We start from the raw sequence: 18,315 nt of genomic DNA on the forward strand, positions 1-18,315 counted from the left end.
AGGGAAGGAGGGAAGGAAGGAAGGAAGGAAGGAAGGAAGGAAGGAAGGAAGGAAGGAAGGAAGGGAGGGAGGGAGGGAGGGAGCGAGGGAGGGAAGGAAAACTTCAGCCAAATTAAATTTAAAGGAGTTTAATTGAGCAATGAACAATTTGGAAATCAGGCAGCCTCCAGAATCACAGCAGATTCAGAGAGACTCCAGGGATGCCTCGTGGTCAGAACAAATTTATAGACAAAGAAAGGGAAGTGATGTACAGAAATTGGAAGTAAACAGCTGGATTGGTTACAGGTTGGCGTTTGCCTTATTTGAGCACAGTCTGAACACTCAGCTGTCTATGAGTAGTGGAAGTATCGCTGCTGTGACTGGCCAAGGCTCAGCTATTGTTACAGGCACATACTCCTAAGTTAGGATTTCAATCTTGCCTGCCGATTACGCTAGGTTACAGTTCGTCCACAGGGATTCAATTATAGAAGTACGGAGTCCTTCTCAGGCCATATTTAGTTTGCTTTAACAAGGCCTTTGGAGGAAAACACCTTCTCGCTACATGCCCCAAGTAAATCGAGTCTACAGGATGATGGCTGTGGGAAAGCAAATACAAGGCTAGAGAAGACAATGGCAAAGTGTGTCTAAATCCCCTTTGTTAACTTTTAAATACTGACTCATGAAAAGCAAACTTTGAGCAGGATTTATAGTACAGGTTTCAACACAAAGAAAGCTTTTTATAGCTATTACAAGTTCAGAAAGAAAGAACATATACAACCTAATAAGAGCAGTGTCAGAAAATGTTTTAATGTCTTCAATGAACTTTATTCAGCGTAATAAGATTGAAACAAGCTTACTTCCCTAACCAAAACACATTCTGCTCTGCTGAATACTGTTATTATACAGTCACTAACAAGCAGGGAAATGATGAAATAGATTCACAAAACAACAAACACCAAAAAGAGATTTTAAGGAAGAAAATGCTCCAAGAGCACTGGAATTACATGGGCTTTAGAAACAAACTAGAAGTGAAGTCAGGGTCAGACATGAAACCCACCAATTATAACAAGCCCTCTTTGCCTCTAGAAGTTTGAATTGTATTGCTAATTGAAAATCACAAATCCATTCCAGATGTGTGCTACGTATAAGTAAGCAGCTTGTCTTTGATGAAAAAAGCTCAGGGCGATAGAGATAAAGAAAATAAATCTCACCAAAAGCAGTCAGAGGCTCCTTACAGTTTTTGCAAACTGCCCTGGAGTACAATCTTAAGTACTCAGAGCTCTCTATCAAGGGTCTGATAGTCTCCTGTTTCCCTTTTGCGTAAAATCCCAGGCTGGGCAGAACTGCACACACAATTGCAGGTGCTATTCTACTGTATGCCCAAACCTCCTAGACACCTTCCTACTTCTCAGACCCCTGTTCTCATTCCCAGCCCGAGGCCAGAAGGGGCAGAAAATCCAAACCCTTGGTAATTTGCCAAACACATATTTGCTTAGAAAGTAGCTGGGAGTTTATCATGAGGTAGACTGGCTGAGGAGACGACAGAGGAAACTGTCCAGTAATCTTCATTCTGACATTTGCTACAGCAAATCAATGCTTATTTAGGCCAAAATGAACAGAATGAGCAAGTAGATGCCTGACGAATGCTCACCAGGCCATAGAACCCTTCACAAAGGACTTGCAGCTATGCCATTAACTTCACAGGTCTAAATCTAATTCATCTAACTTAGTGCTGGACTTTTAGTTACACTTTTTTTCTTTTTAAAATTACATAGGTAATATATGTCATCAAAGAAAAGAAAAAGTCCAGGTAAGCCACGAAAAAAATATCTTATCATCCAGGGCAATCACTCTTAACACATGTATTGCATACCATCTCCAAGAACTTTTCCCATGTAAACATATACAAATGCACAACAAAACTCTGACTTCCTTTTAACTAAAATGGAATAGAGTAAGTATTGCTCTGTAATTCGTTTTCCCGTTGAACAAGTCATCATGTATAACTCAGTAGAGACTTTGTTTCAACGAAGGCTCAACCACTGCTTGCTGCGACTGGGGATCAAAAACGACTGACCTGGACGACCAACCCATGTAACCCACAGGTCAGTTTTCCCTCTCGGAAACTCCACGTCTGAGTTGTGCTTCGCCTGCGGTCAGGCTTTCTCAGCATCAGCGGCTCGTATCTGGAAAACGGAATGTACAATGAACCATGAACCCTCTGAGTCACCTGTTTCACGCCTCAAGGGAACATGAGGATGACGGTTTTGCTCTTCTCCCTTCTAATACCCTCCACCCTTAAACATCGAATGGGTAGTTAGCTTGAATCCTAGGGTAGTTAGGTATCTCTTGATAAGAAAAGAGGAATAAAGCAAAATGGAAAAACATGAAGAGCGGACACAAAGTAAGACATTAAAGATTTCATAACACAAAATAATATAGCTTCTCGCCTTCTCAAAATGGCAACTTATCATGCAGTATGGAAGGAACAACTGCTAAATATATGCAAAATCTTTCCAACAGTCTTTTTTCTATTGTAGTTCTAAACTATTTTCTGTTTTAACTTGTAAGTCAACTAAAGTTTTTCTGGAAATAAGGTATTAACTGAAAACACACTGATTTTTATGGAGAAACTAAGGCACAGGCAAATAAAGTAACTTACTCAAACTTAAAGAGCTAATTTGAATCCAAGGATTTATTCATAAAAATACATCTGATTATTCTCTTAATTAATTTCTGCTTTTGAAGGATTTAACAAAGTTATTAGAAAGATGTAAAAAAGAAACTACTTCCTCAGAATAAGGATGGACTGGAATTTGGGTGGAAGAAATACTCACTTTTCACATTATACCCATTTTATTGGTTGAAGTTTCTTAACATCTGCATGGGTATTGTCATCATAGCTTAAAAAAATTAAAGGGAAAGCCCAATACTCCTATTTGGGAATATGACAGGCTTTTGTCATTAAAAAAATATATACATTTTTACTTCATTTATAGAACTCTTGGTTTTTGGTGTAGATTTCCTCCAAGTCTGAATTTGAAAGCAATGAGCTTGAATCAAAAGTTGCCTAGAAAATTACCTGTTGTCAGTCACTGCAGCGAGACCAGCAATATCTAAGATGGCCGACCCCTCGGTGGAGCGGGCGGCTGAGGGTTTATTGGGATTGTGAGGAACCGAGGAGCCCTCATGGGCCAGCATTCCTGTTCCTGTCATCCTCCATAGCTGAGAACGCTTTCCTGGTTCCTGTTAAGTAAGGAGAAGCAAAAAGAGAAAGAGCCATTATATGCGGCCACAGCTAGCTCCTCACTTCAAGAGCTTCCTCTAGGGCTAAATAAGTTCTCATATAGGAAGTTTACTTAGACATTTGCCATATTATATAAATGCTTAATTCAAACTTTCATGGTTATCTATCCTTTGTTGTTCTTAGGGTAAAATATGCTAACCTCTTGAACCAAACAACCAAAATTACAAATAATGTGCATTTTAACAAATGTATTCTTTTCATAACCGAATTTTTTTCCTTTTTTAGAAATTAGAAACAAATGGCTGGGCAGCCTCCTACACTAGCTATACTGCCATGATCACTGCCATTCCAGAAGGTGACCGTCCGGTGCCCTTACCTTAAAGAAGACTGCAATTACATAAAGAATATACTATATACTCAATATCTGACTGTCAATCAGAATTTACCAGAGGCCTTCCTCCCCGTCCCCAATGTTGATAAGGAAAATGTACTATATTGATGATGTCCAATTTTCATGAGCTGATTGTATGTAAGTGTTAAGTTGGTTGCATTCAAAGGTTATGCTAATTGATGGCTAGTAATTCTCTCTTTTTTTTTTTTTTTTGAGATGGAGTTTCACTCCTCTTCTCCAGGCTGGAGTGAAATGGTGCCATCTCAGCTCACTACAACTTCTCCTCCTGGGTTCAAGTGAATTCTCCTGCCTCAGGCTCCCGAGTAGCTGGGATTACAGGTGTGCACCGTCACCTCTGACTAATTTTTGTATTTTTAGTAGAGATGGCGTTTCACCATGTTGGCCAGGCTGGTCTCAAATGCCTGACCTCAGGTGATCTGCCCGCCTCGGCCTCCCAAAGTGTTGGGATTACAGGCATGAGCTACCGTGCCTGGCCAGATTGCTAGTAATTCTAAATATATTTTCTCTTTAGAAATATTTTGTAAACAGCAGTTGGGCTTCCAGGTCAATCATGAAAGTCTATATAATGCATTATATACTAGAAGTCATAATACTTATTAAGAACTTACTATGTGCTAGACATTGGTTCACAAGACTTACATAAAATAACTCATTTAGGCCGGGCGTGGCGGCTCACACCTGTAATCCAAGCACTTGGGGAGGCCAAGGCGGGTGCAGCACCTGAGGTCCAGAGTTCAAGACGAGCCTGGCCAACATGGTGAAACCCCGTCTCTACTAAAAATACAAAAATTAGCTGGGCATGGTGGCGCATGCCTGTAATCCCAGCTACTCAGGAAACTGAAGCAGGAGAATTGCTTGAACCCAGGAGGCAGAGGTTGCAGTGAGCCGAGATTGCACCATTGCACTCCAGCCTGGGTGACAAGAGTGAAACTCTGTCTCAAAAAAAAAAAGAAAAAGAAAAAGAAAAAAACTCATTTAATGCTACAAACAATCCAGTGACATACGTACTATAACTATCCCTCCTCACAGATGAGGAAGTTAAGCCTCGGTGAGATGAAGTAACTTCCCCACGGTAACATAACTAGTTAGATGGTAGGTCCAACATCTGAATCTCTGCAGCCTGATTCCAGAGTCAGCATGCTTAACTGCTCTATGCTGCCTCTCTAAGACAATCTGTATCATTCCTTTTCAGTCACACCTATACTCCAGCTAGACCTGCCAGGATCACATATACTCCCACCAGGTAGGAACTCCTCCAGAGCAACAGACACATCAGGGTACCACAAACTCATTTACATGCTACCCCTGGCCGGATAGATAGCTTTTCATCACATTCTACAAGGTAAAAACTAACAAAGTAGCATGAACACTGGAGTCAAAATGCTAGGATTTGAGATCCAGCTACACAATTTACAAGCTGAATGACCTTGGACAAGTTACTTAATCTCTTAGAGCCTCTGTTTCCTGATCTGTCAGAGACAGAAACTGTCTCATGGTTTTTGTGATAAGTGTAATAAATGTAATGTGCTTATTAGTACATGCCTGGCACAGGGCAGAGCCTCAATAAATGTTTGTTGTGTTATTATCATTACATCTCTTTATAGAGCACTTTATGTACATTATCTTAGCTAATCCTTCCAGCAAACCTGGGAGGTCAGTAGAAAAATGAAACTGAGAGAAACGGGAAATACTGGATACTATATATCTTTAAGTGGCAAAGCCACAACTCAAACCTAAAAACACATCATGCTGTCTTTGCTATGTGCTACTGCCTCCTCTGACTGCCAAAAGAGATGAAGCTGAGCTGCGCTTCCCATCTCCAATTCCCACATGCTTGCCTCTGTGTTCACAGGAAGAGAAAATCCCTCTCCACAGCACCGGAAACAACAGGAAAAGCATCTCGGTTATCCTGTAGATGCTACAGATTGGGAACCAACACACAGATACCCAGGTGAGATCGAGTTTCCATACTGGGATTCCTCTACTGCCTGCCCATTTGTGCAGGCTCATCATAATTTGGAAACTACCAAAATTTCCACTTGAAAATCTGAGATGCACCATTCTCCTTCCAGTTCCCTTCCTCCTTTCCCTAATAATTTAGTCCTACAATCTTTAGGTGGGGCTGTGGAAGGCAGAACTCCATGGGGCTTGTGTGTGTGTTGGGGATGGGGGTTGTGGCGGCCCAGTGTGGAACTGTTGAAGCACATGTGGAACAAGGAAGGCATCCACCTAGGTGATGGGGCAACCCAGAGCAGGGGTTGAAGCCAAGGTGGGAGGCTGGGGAGGGGTTTAATGGGAGCATCAGAGAAGGAGGTGAGGAGGGCATTCCTGCAAAGGGCAGGGTGGGAAGGGGGCAGGGCTGCCCAGTACACGGATATCAGAGCCCAAGGGAAGAAACCAGGGTGTTCATATAGGACATGGGACAACTGTGGTGACGGAGGATGTTACATTCCGGGGAACCGATCAAATCATTAAATACATTCTCAGTGCTGGACAGGGGAAGTACAAATATGGAAAGGGAGAAAATTAGAATGAACTTTGTCATACTGGACTAGAATTGGAAATATTGGTGTGAACTGCTACTTTTTGGTATACAGACATAGAAATAAATATATACAGTATATAAATATGTACATAAAACACACATATATTTGTGCATACATAGATTAAAAAACCCTAGGTCTTCTGAGACAGCCTGGGAACCACACCACCACCACCACAACAAGTGCACCTAATTCATGAATCTCAAGTTTCTAAATTCCATTCTCTGATGGGAGGGATGAGGGCTCCCCGGAGAAATGGCAAATTCCAGGAATAGTGCAGGGAAAAATATAAGATGGACTCAGGATAACTTGCTGTGTCAGAAAGTAAGGAAGTGAGGACACATGTTGAAAGGACACAGAAGGTTAAAGGAGCTCCCACTGGCCAAAGGTAAGAAAAACTAAGCATCAAAATAAATACCGGCCGGGCAAGGTGGCTCACGCCTGTAATGCCAGCACTTTCAGAGGCCAAGGCAGGTGGATTACCTGAGGTCAGGAGTTCAAGACCAGCCTGGTCAACATGGCAAAACCCCATCTCTACTAAAATTACAAAAATTAGCCAGATGTGGTGGTGGGTGCCTGTAATTCCAGCTACTCAGGAGGCTGAGGCAGGAGAACTGCTTGAACCCAGGAGGCAGAGGTTACAGTGAGCTGAGATCGTGCCATTGCATTCCAGCCTGGGCAACCAGAGCAAGACTCCTTCTCGAAAATAAATAAATAAGTACATACATACATACATACCCACACACACACACTGACACAGTAACAGATAAAACACTGAATAAAACAGCAGCCCATACTGACACATACACACACACATACATAAATAGAAAATATGACAAATAGGAGGTTTACATAGTCTCAAAGTCCCACGCCACAAAATCTTGACTGATTATAAAAAGAAAAAGAGTAGCCTCACTGCTCAGTGGAAAAGGCTATCACATACCTTCTTCATCAATTGCAATAAGTTAAAATCACCAGTAAGAGGACAAATCAACATCACAGCCCCACTTTGGTAAAATCCCTGCCAATCTTCTGGAAATTTGAGATTGTTTCCAAATAAAAAGTAAAAAAACAAAAACAAACCAAACCAAAACCTAAAATGTCAAACTTTCTACACTTGGTTTCCAACTGAAAAGGAGAGGTCCATTTCTTAATGCCAATTCATACACTTTTACCTAATTTTAAATGTCAATGTAACTCTTTTATTATCTACTCTCCTATTTACTAGCTGTCATCCTCATCAAGTGAAATAACTGAAAATGTTCTGTAAGTTATAAAATGTTACATAAAATGTTACAATTATTGCTACTTAATTTTAGAAATTTGTTCTTGTCTGCTTAACAGTCGCCAAGCCCTTGGTGATTCCACATATATTTATTATTCACATTCTGCTGATCACACCTGGTGATCACATTCCACTCCAGAAGTCATCTTACTCCTGAGCTGGTACTCATCACTCTAACACTGACCTGGAAATGCCAAGAGGCCTGGGTTCCACACAAGTCCCTGTGGCCTCATCATGAAATAAGGACTCTGAACTGGGTGATCCTGAGTCCTGTCCAATGCTAAAAACCTTGTATTCTAAACTCGGATGGTAAGCTCTCTTACCTTCTTTTTTAAAATGACTCTTTGTGTCTTGGGTGAGACATCCAACACGAGCTCTGCACAGGTAATTGCCTTGTTGGAAGCCACAGGCCTGCCTGTTCCCTCCTGCAAGCTAGAATTTAAAAAATATATATAACATATAAATATAGATACAGATATACACACACACTCACACATGTATTCAAGTATTAATAAGCAAACGCCCAAAACTTTTATTAAAGAAGAAAAATTTTAAGGCATAGAAGAAAAAGTCTGATACAAGAACACAAAGATCAGGGTTGCATTTTTTTCCCTACACAGTTCCAAGATTCATCTCTCAGAAGACACACTGACAATTTTCTTTTCTTAATAATTTTAGTGACTTAAAATTCAGATGTAAAAGTATAACCATATATCTTTAGAGGCAAAAAAAAAAAAAAAAAAAAAGGTAACGAATTCAGCATTAAAAACTAGTCTTCATGACACCAAAAGCACAAGTAATCTTTGTTTCCCCCAAAGCAGATAAATTATATGTGATCAAAACGAGAAACTTCAATCTAAAAGTAAAAAGACAACTCACAAAAATAATGGCAGAAAAAAATTGCAAATCATACATCTGATAAGAGACTGATAGATGTGAAGAACTCTGACAATTCAACAATAAAAAGGCAAAAATTTTGGCCAGGCACAGTGGCTCCTGCCTGTAATCCCAGCACTTTGGGAGGCCAAGGCAGGTGGATCTCTCAAGGCCAGGAGTTCGAGACCAGCCTGACCAACATGGCAAAATCCTGTCTCTATTAAAAATACAAAAATTAGCCAGGCATGGTGGCAGGCCCCTGTAATCCCAGTTACTCAGGAGGCAGAGCTATAAGAATTGCTTGAACCCGGGAGGCAGAGGTTGCAATGAGCTGAAACTGCACCACTACACTCCTAGTTACTCAGGAGGCAGAGGTATGAACATTCCATAAAGCTTAGAATTCTTTAGCGTCACTCTAATTCCACTTGAAATATGGAAAGTATTTGAATACACTTTCTCCAAAGAATATACACAAATGACTAATAAGCACATGAAAAGATACATAACATCATTAGTTATTAAGGATGCAAATCAAAAGCCACAATGAGATGCCACTTCAAACCCAGTAGGATGGATATCATTCAAAACAAAACAAAACAAAACCAGGCCTGGCACAGTGACTCACACCTGGAATCCTAGCACTTTGGGAGGCTGTGGCAGGTGGATAGCTTGTGTCCAGGAGTTTGAGACCAGCCTGGGCAAAATAGTGAGGCCCTGTCTCTACCAAAAAAAAAAATGTTTTTTTTCAATTAGCTGGACATGGTGGTGCATACCTGTAGTCCCAGCTATGAGACAGGCTGAAGCAGGAGGACCGTTTGATCCCAGGAGGTCGAGGATGCAGCAGGCCAAGATTGTGCCACTGCACTCCAGCCTGGGTGACAGAGACCTTGTCACAAAAATAAAAATAAAAACAAAAACAAAAACCAACACATGTTGGTGAGGATGTGGAGAAACTGGAACCTCTGTACATTGTTAGTAGGAATGTACAATGGTTTAGCCACTGTGGAAAACAGTATGGCGGTTCCTCAAAAAGTTAAACATAGAATTATAATAGAATCCAGCAATTCCACTCTTCTGTATAAAGCAAAAGAATTGAAAACAAGTACTCAAACAAATATATGTACCGGCATATTCACAACAACACTGTTTACAATAGCCAAAATGCAGAAACAACCAAATGTCCATCAACGAGTAACTGGATAAACAAAATGTAGTATACACATAAAATAGCATAGTATTCAGCCACAAAAAGTACTGAGTACTCTTCATAAAAAGAACGGGCCGGGCGCGGTGGCTCATGCCTGTAATCCCAGTACTTTGGGAGGCCGAGGCGGGTGAATCACGAGATCAAGTGTTTGAGACCAGTCTGACCAACATGGTGAAATTCCACCTCTCCTAAAAATACACAAAATTAGCCAGGCACGTGGTGGCATGCACCTGTAATCCCAGCTACTCAGGAGGCTGAGGCAGGAGAATCACTTGAACCCGGGAGGCGGAGGTTACAGTAAGTGGAGATCACACCACTGCACTCCAGCCTGGGCAACGAGAGTGAAACTCAGTCTCAAAAAAAAAAAGAATGAAGCATTGCCACATGCTACAATGTGTATAAACCTCAGAAACGTTATGTTAAGTGAAAGAAACCAGACAAAATAGGTCCCTCCTATGAATCCATTTCTGTGAATGTCCAGAATAGGTCAACCCACAGACACCGAAAGCAGATGAGTGGTTTCCTGAGGCTGGAGACAGGGAGGAATGGGGAGTGACTGCTCAATAGATTTTGGGTTCTTTTTGGGGTGATAAAAATGTTCTGAACTAGGTAGAGGTGGTGATGGCGCAACATTATGAATGTACCAAATGCCACGGAACTGTTCACTTTAAAATAGTTACTTTTGTGTTATGTGAGTTTCACCTCAAAAACAAAATTAAAAAAATATTCTTCCTCATCATTTATTCCTTCCAAGAATGCAAAGAATTAGTATCTAATATACTCCAAAAGATGGCTCAACCTCTTAGCACAATAAGATTATTCTAATTCTGCTGTTAGATTCTGCACACCAAGATTCCAGGAGCTTCTCTTTTTATCTGTTCCATATCGGTTCAACCCATTAAGCCCATAATCCTCCACTAGGATTCTTCAGTTAAAGAGCTTAGTAACTACTGGAATTTACAGAACATAAGGAGAAAAACATAACAAACAACCAGATTTAGATTCGGTTTTTCAGGCATTAAACCTTAAGCATGTCCCACTGTTAAGTGTCATCATCTTTAAAAACAAATTAACAACAAACAAACATACTGACTCAATTACAACAAGATAAACATCCTAGCACCATCATTACCAAAGGGAACGTCAACAGACAAAGAAAGAATGGTCCTTCTCTGCAAATTCAATTATTACTAGCGAAATCTGGACTCTAAGCAGATCAGAGAGATAATGCAAAAACCCATAGATTATCTTCTGGGCCCCAGGCATGTATAAAAATCCTATTCATATGCAAAAATGTTCTGAACATTTTGGAAAGGAATGTGACTTTAAACGCCCTATTCATCAGGTGATTTATATTTGTAATGTTAAAGATTAAGCTATTTTCCATTTCTTCACAGATGCACTTTAAAATTGGCCCTGTTATTTCAGCACAGAAACAACAGGCTATATTTACGTGTTGGTAGAATGACTACTTTTGAAAGCCCAGTGTTTTGAATCCCTGCATGGCAATCTAACAGAAGAATTAAAATAAGCTCAATATTCTTCACCTGACTTTTCTAAATACAACTAGTCAAACAACAGTGAAGGCAATGGAATGGCTGTGAAATTAAGCTACTGTATTTGGCTTTAGGTGAATATTAAGACAGACCCTTAGGTGTCTGCTTAATCAGGATTCTCAATGGGGTGGGGGAGGAGAGTGAGAATGATAACTTGAATAATTGTGATGAAGGTTAGTCAGTTTCAAAAGCGGAAACAGGCAAAACAGACTAATAAATAGCAAAAAGAAAATTTAAATACTAGAATGAGTTCTTGGGAGAGATCTTTAACACACGAAGGGTCTTGACTCTTTGGATAAATTTTAATCTAGCCAAAAGACAAGAGTTTAAATTACATGACCTCTTAAGAGAGACACTGAGCCTAGGATTTGGTAAAGAATTGAAATAATCTTCCTTTGTACTTTGGTCTCCTAAGAAACTGCTTAACATTTAAAACCTGTTAATAATTAGAACCTTCTGCTTTATAAGAACAGTAATTTAATCAAGAATTACCCAGAGAACGTATATGTAGCAGCAATGTAAATGAAATTTTCATAATAAAGCTGCCGATTATCCTGGAAATCATTCATGTTGCAGTTGATCTCGGAGGACCCTGCCCCTTTAACAGTCAGAGTGATAAAAGGTGGCAGGGTGGGTTCGTCCCAGGCATAATCCAATGAAGTCATGGGCTTCACTTCAGTCCGGAGCCTGGGTTCAGCTACGCCATGCTGAGTAAAGACAACCGGGACCTAGAGTGATGGCAGAGAGGACAAAGAGGACTTTCATTCAGAGTGTGGTTACTGAAAAGTGAGTCAGTGCTTCCTAGGTTTAAGTTCCAAATCCTTCCTAAATGAATCTTACACAGGGAATAAGCCCCAGTGAAATTCATCATCTCACCTTTCAAATGTTTCTAATCATCTCGCACATTCCAAAAAACTCACCAATTAAAGGACATGTGCTACACACACACACACACACACACCCCCTATGGAATGAAGGGCTTTAAAAGCTTTGCCAAGTCAAATATCTAGGGGGAGCAATTCTATCCTTCCAATGGCATCTTTCTAGCCCAAACCCCCCCATGATACATTTTGAATACAGAAAAAAATAAGAATTTTGGAATTTGGCTACAGATCATCATATATAAGACCTATTATTATTCAAAAGCATAATTAAAATAGAATCAAATGATTTCCACATTGACTTTCTTGAAAAATTTAGGAAAACGCTCACTGTAACTAAGTCCAACAGCAGAGTTGCCCATTCCCATTGTCACTGGATAAGCCGATGTCTTTCTCTGTTTGAATGGGATGTCTACAGAGGACATAGCATCAACCAACCACTCTAGTCAAAATAAATAAATCTGGGGGCTAAAAGATTACTTCTGCCCGGACAAGGCTGCCCAGCAATCAAAATAATCAGCAGAAAACACCTCTTAATGGTAAGGATTTCTAGGATTGTCCAGATATAAAGAACCTATCCACATAGCTTCTTTGAAACCCAACTTGAAAAGGTATTGTACCATTGTGTGAAGGGCAGCACACACTCCACCCTCCCACACATGAAACAGTCAAACTGGCTCTCAACTCCACTTGATACCTTAGAAAAGTTGTCAATTCGGAAAGGAGGAGGTAACTGATCTGTGTCACTAAATGAGATCCTATATGTAGCTCCTCGGAGAGTAATTTCCACTCGTAGGAAGAAGCATTTTCCCAAGGTATCCCTGCAGGACAAGGAAACAAGAGAGGCTACATAAAATGTAGGAGACAAGATGCAATCCACTTACTTCTCATATTTCTGACAATCACAACACTGTTTGGGCCTCAGTCAATATCACTGAACTTACAGCCCACTGTGTGTTCTTTCATCATCTGAAAAAAGTAGAAATTGGTAATATGATTACAAAATGGTGATTTTCTAATTCTCCCATTTCTTCAACATTTATACACTGATATTCTGCTGTACAGAAGAGGATGGATGGATGGATATAATGTACGTGTATGTATGTGTGTGTATGTGTATATATACATACATTTATACATAAATAAATCGCTGAAGGAAATGAAAAGTTTACCTTAACAGAAAATTATCAGTGAATAAATGTAGAGGAAATTAGAGAATTAAAAATCAGCATTTCTGGCTGGGCATGGTGGCTCACATCTGTAATCCCAGCACTTTGGGAGGCCAAGGTGGGAGGATCACTTTAGCCCAGGAGCTTGAGACCAGCCTGGGCAACACGGTGAGACCTCACCTCAATTAAAAATAAAAACAAAATTAGTTTTTTGGTTTTTGGTTTTTTTTTTTTTTTTGAGACGGAGTGTCGCTCTGTCGCCCAGGCTGGAGTGCAGTGGCGCGATCTCGGCTCAACGCAAGCTCCGCCTCCTGGGTTCTTGCCATTCTCTGCCTCAGCCTCCGGAGTAGTTGGGACTACAGGCACCCCGTCACCATGCCCAGTTAGTTTTTTTTGTTTTTTGTTTTGTATTTTTAATAGAAACCGGGTTTCACCGTGTTAGCCAGGATGGTCTCGATCTCCTAACCTCGTGATTTGCCCGCCTCGGCCTCCCAAAGTGCTGGGATTACAGGCAATAATTAGTTTTTTAATAATCTGCATTGCAACCACCAATGTAATAAGTGATTCAAGAACCATTAAACCATTGAATGAAAGGTTTTTGGGAAACAGAATATTCACTTAGTCTTAAATTATTCCCTCAATGGGATTATTCTTATTTACAAAGAACAAAGGAAACTTCACAAAAAAGAGGCCTGCTGGACACCACCTTAACCAGGTGATGAGCAACTTATACCACCACCAATAATGAGACCAACAGACATCACAGGCATCCTACTGTGACACAGTGGAAAACACACAGCATCACACAGGTAGTAATCAGAAATACTTGACCCAAATCTACAGACAGGAAATCACTGCCCAAATGCAGAAAATAGGACATTCCACAAGAAACTAGCTTGGAGTCTTCAAAAATGTCAATGTCACTAAAGACAAAATGGGCAAAGCGAGACTACTCTAGATTAAAGGAGACAAGAGAATACACGAGCCAAGTAAAATAAATGATCCTTGACTGGATCCTAGATCAACGGGAAGGGAGTTGCTATGAAGGACATTTCAGTCATTCATTCAGTCTATGAAAACTATTTATTAGAAAACATATCAAGGTTAAATTTCATCAGTATGTGATAACAGTATTATATTTAATTAGAAAAATGTCCCTATTTTTAGGTGATGAGTGAAGTTTTTATGGCTTAAGTATCATGATGACTTTAATTTACTTTCTAATAGTTCAGAAAGGAAAATCTGTGTTCATGTATGTGAAGAGAGAAGTAACAGGTAGCAATATGCTGAAAATTGGTAAATCTAGGTAAAAGATATAGGGATATTCATTTACTACTCTTGTAACTTTCCTATAGTTTCAACTGTTTCCAAATGAAAAGGTGAAGAAAGTAAATTAAATAGATGGCATAGGTCTGTTCGCAGTAGTTTAGGACTGCTCTTAGGACTGCACGTTAAAACCATTTTAAAAGGATTAACAAAAATTACACAAATCACCCTCCTCCTCCAAACTGGCTTCCAATTCTCACACAACAGATGTTCCCTACCTCTACCCAGGGAATATAAAAAACAATGGTGGTTTTAGCTATAGAATCCCTTTTCCCTCCCCACTCCTTCACCCAAATAAAATCTTACAGGGAGCGCATTATGCTAACAGACAAAAGTGCTGGTTGAGGTAGGGATGAGAGTGTAGAGCCCTACCCAGTAGACCCCCTTGGGCACTAGAGTCACCTCCTTAAAACCCAACAGCTCCTAAAAACATAGCCTAAAAACCACTATATCCAGATCCAATTTACACTAAAAAACGCCGGGGCAAAGTATAATGAAGAAGGGCTCACTACGGAATCAGATAATACATTTAAAAGTCAAATATAAGTCCTATTTAGGGGCCAGGTACGGTGGCTCACACTTGTAATCCCAGCACTTTGGGAGGCCAGAGCAGGAGGATCACTTGAGACCAGAAGTTCTAGACCAGCCTGGGAAACATAGTGAGTCTCTACATTTTTTTCTTTTTTTCTTTTTTTTTTTAAAATTAGCCAGGCATGGTGGTATACGCCTGTAGTCCCAGCTACTCTGGAGGCAGGAGGGTCACTTGAGCCCAGATGTTCAAAGTCACAGTGAACTATGATTGCACCACTGCACTCAAGCCTGGGCAATAGAACAAGACTCTATTTCCAACAAAAACAAAAACAAAAACAAAACCACTATTTTGAAGAACTATTTTGGAACAACTATTGTTAAATTACCGTATTTCTGTTCCTTTGTAGTAAGTGTTCTCAATAAAGAGCCGACCATAAAGTATAAAAGATTAAATTTTGCCTCTAAACATGTTCAAATAGCACTGATTTCAGATTCTTTAACTTCAAAAGCATTTGATGAAAGAAATTTTTTTTTTTTGAGACGGAGTCTCACTCTGTCATCCAGGCTGGAGTGCAACGGCACAATCTCAGATCACTGCAACCTCCGCCTCCTGGGTTCAAGTGATTCTCCTGCCTCAGCCTCCTGAGTCGCCGGGATTACATGTGCACGCCACCACACCCGGCTAATTTTTGTATTTTCAGTAGAGATGGGGTTTCACCATGTTGGTCAGGCTAGTCTGGAACTCCTGACCTTGCGATCCGCCCACTCAAAGTGCTGGGATTACAGGCGTGAGCCACTGTGCCCGGCCCGATGAAAGAAATTAAAGACATAATTGAAAAGACTTCCCATGTTCAGGGACTGAAAAACATAATTTTTAAGATGTCAATACTACAAAACCCTATGGACTTCATGCAGTCCCTATCAACATCCCAATAGCATTTTTTGCAGAAACAGAAAAATCCACCTTGAAATTCATATGGATCTAAGCAACTCTGAATAGAGAAAACAACCTTGAAAAAGAACAACAAAGTTGGAGGTCTCACATTTCCTTATTCCAAAATTTAATACAAAGCAACTATAATCAAAACAGGGTGGTAATGGCATAAAGAAATACAGACCAATAGAATAGAGAACCCAGAAATAAACTTCCACATGTAGGGTCAAATGATTTTCAACAACAGTACCAAGATCATTTAATGGGAAAGGAGAGTCTCTTCAATTAATGGTGCTGAGAAAACCAAATATCCACATACCAAAAAAATGAAGCTGGACCCTCACCTTACGCCATACACAAACATTAACCCCAAATTAATCAAAGACCTAGAAGTAAGAGCTAAAACTATAAAATGCTTAGAACAGGAATTCCTACAATCCGAAAACAACCTAACTCAAAAATTGGCAAAGGAATTGAATAGATATTTTTTCCAATGAAGACATACAAATGGCCAAAAAGCACATGAAAAGATGCTCAATATCACTAATCATTAAGGAAATACGAATTTAAACTCACACCCATTATACAGAGGCGCGACTATCACTTAAGGCTTGTGTCAAAAACCAAAGAAAACAAGTGTTGGTGAGGCTGTGGAGAAAGTGGAACCCTGTGCACTGGTGGCAGGAAAGTAAAATGGTGCAACGACTCCGGAAAACCATGGTGGTGCCTCAACAAATTAAAACCAGAATGATTATGTGATCCAACAATTCCACATCTGCATCTATACCCAAAATAACTGAAAGCAGGGTCTGGAACTGATACTGATACACCTATGCTCGTAGCAGTTCATGATAGCCAAAAGGCGGAAGCAACCCAAGTGTGCATTAATAGGCGAATAAACAAAAATATGAACACTGACAACATTACGCTAAGTGAAATAAGCCAGTCACAAAAAGACAAATACCGTATGATTAAACTTACATGAGGTACCTAGAGCAGTCAAATTTACACAAAGTAGAACATGGTGGTCAGGGGCTGAGGGGCATGGGAATGAGGAGCTGTTTAATGGGTACAGTGTTTCAGTTTCACAAGATGAAAAAAGTTTGGGGGATTGTTTCCATAATAATGTAAACGTACTTACACCAGTTAACTGAATACTTAAAAATGGTTAAAATAGTAAATTTTATGTCATGTCTGTTTTACTACAATTTAAAATATTTTTAAATACTTTTTTTAAAGTATATGATGAAAGCAAGAAGAAAGTTGACCTTATCCTGGGCTAGTTAAGGCTGATTTTTTTTTTTTTTTTTTTTTTTTTGAGATGGAGTCTTACTCTGTCGCCAGCCTGGAGTGCAGGGGTGTGATCTCAGCTCACCGCAACCTCCACCTCCCGGATTCAGGTGATTCCCCTGCCTCAACCTCCTGAGTAGCTGAGACTACAGCCACACCACACCACCATGCCCAGCTAATTTTCAGATTTTTAGTAGAGACGGGGTTTCACCATGTTGGCCAGGATGGTCTTGATCTCTTGACCTCATGATCCACCCGCCTCGGCCTCTCAAAGTGCTGGGATTACAGGCATAAGCCATTGTGCCCGGCCTGGTTAATTTTTCTTAACAAGAACTGAGTGTTACCACATTAGGTATAGAAAGTCAGATGATTTAGTAGAACAGCATCGAATGAAAGAAGGGTTTATATAAATATGTCAGAAAATACAAAAATATTTATAATGAGCGTTACCATCTAAATGCAGACAGATCTTTCAAAGTTGCAGGTAATCAAAATATGAGCTCAGTGTTACTCTTTGGATTAGACAACAGCAATTACACCATGGTCAAAACTGGCAACACCTCCTTTAGTTTATTCCATCAAATGATCTGCTCACACTTCCCCGGACTTTGCAAGTTCTAAGACCTCTGTCTGAGCCAGAAATATTTTTGCCCATTTTACAAAAGGCAATACCGGCTTGTTACTACAGTACTGCATCTCAAACAGGGGCTACTTTTTTGTCTCTATTTAGAGTCTCAAACTGACCTCATGTTGATATGGAAGGAATTATTCTTGTTGACTTCAAAGCCTCCAGACCAAATACAATTGGGAACATCCATCAGTCTGACACACAAGAGCTGATCATAGTCATTGCGGGGCCAGTGGAACACCACACTGGAACCAGGAAGGGTGGAGATGTAACCTTCAGGATTGGCTGTTCCCTAGAACACACAGGATCACGGGCTTTAGTCAAGTCGATTCATGACATTAAGTGTTACTGAGTACCTACTCTGAGCCTTACCCTCTAACAGGAGCTCTCTGGGTACCAAAGTTACAGAGCAGTTACTCGCACAACAGAATGCACAGTCTTCATGGAAGAC

At 40.2% G+C, this 18,315-nt stretch overlaps 1 protein-coding gene across 2 annotated transcripts in view; it reads right to left on the reverse strand.

Moving 5' to 3' along the window:
- Nucleotides 1–18,315, reverse strand: part of VPS13D (vacuolar protein sorting 13 homolog D (S. cerevisiae)) — a 279,483-nt gene that overhangs the window by 127,731 nt on the left and 133,437 nt on the right. For both annotated transcript variants that reach the window (XM_011996567.1, XM_011996566.1), the window contains 6 exons: nucleotides 17,981–18,156; nucleotides 12,684–12,807; nucleotides 11,598–11,833; nucleotides 7,790–7,898; nucleotides 3,062–3,225; nucleotides 2,057–2,165 (listed from right to left, as the gene is read on the reverse strand). In XM_011996567.1, the coding sequence (XP_011851957.1) occupies nucleotides 2,057–2,165; nucleotides 3,062–3,225; nucleotides 7,790–7,898; nucleotides 11,598–11,833; nucleotides 12,684–12,807; nucleotides 17,981–18,156 (918 nt within the window). The remainder of the gene's footprint in view (nucleotides 1–2,056; nucleotides 2,166–3,061; nucleotides 3,226–7,789; nucleotides 7,899–11,597; nucleotides 11,834–12,683; nucleotides 12,808–17,980; nucleotides 18,157–18,315) is intronic.

Source organism: Mandrillus leucophaeus, unplaced genomic scaffold, assembly GCF_000951045.1.
Source record: "Mandrillus leucophaeus isolate KB7577 unplaced genomic scaffold, Mleu.le_1.0 Scaffold52, whole genome shotgun sequence".
Classification (NCBI taxonomy): domain Eukaryota; kingdom Metazoa; phylum Chordata; class Mammalia; order Primates; family Cercopithecidae; genus Mandrillus; species Mandrillus leucophaeus.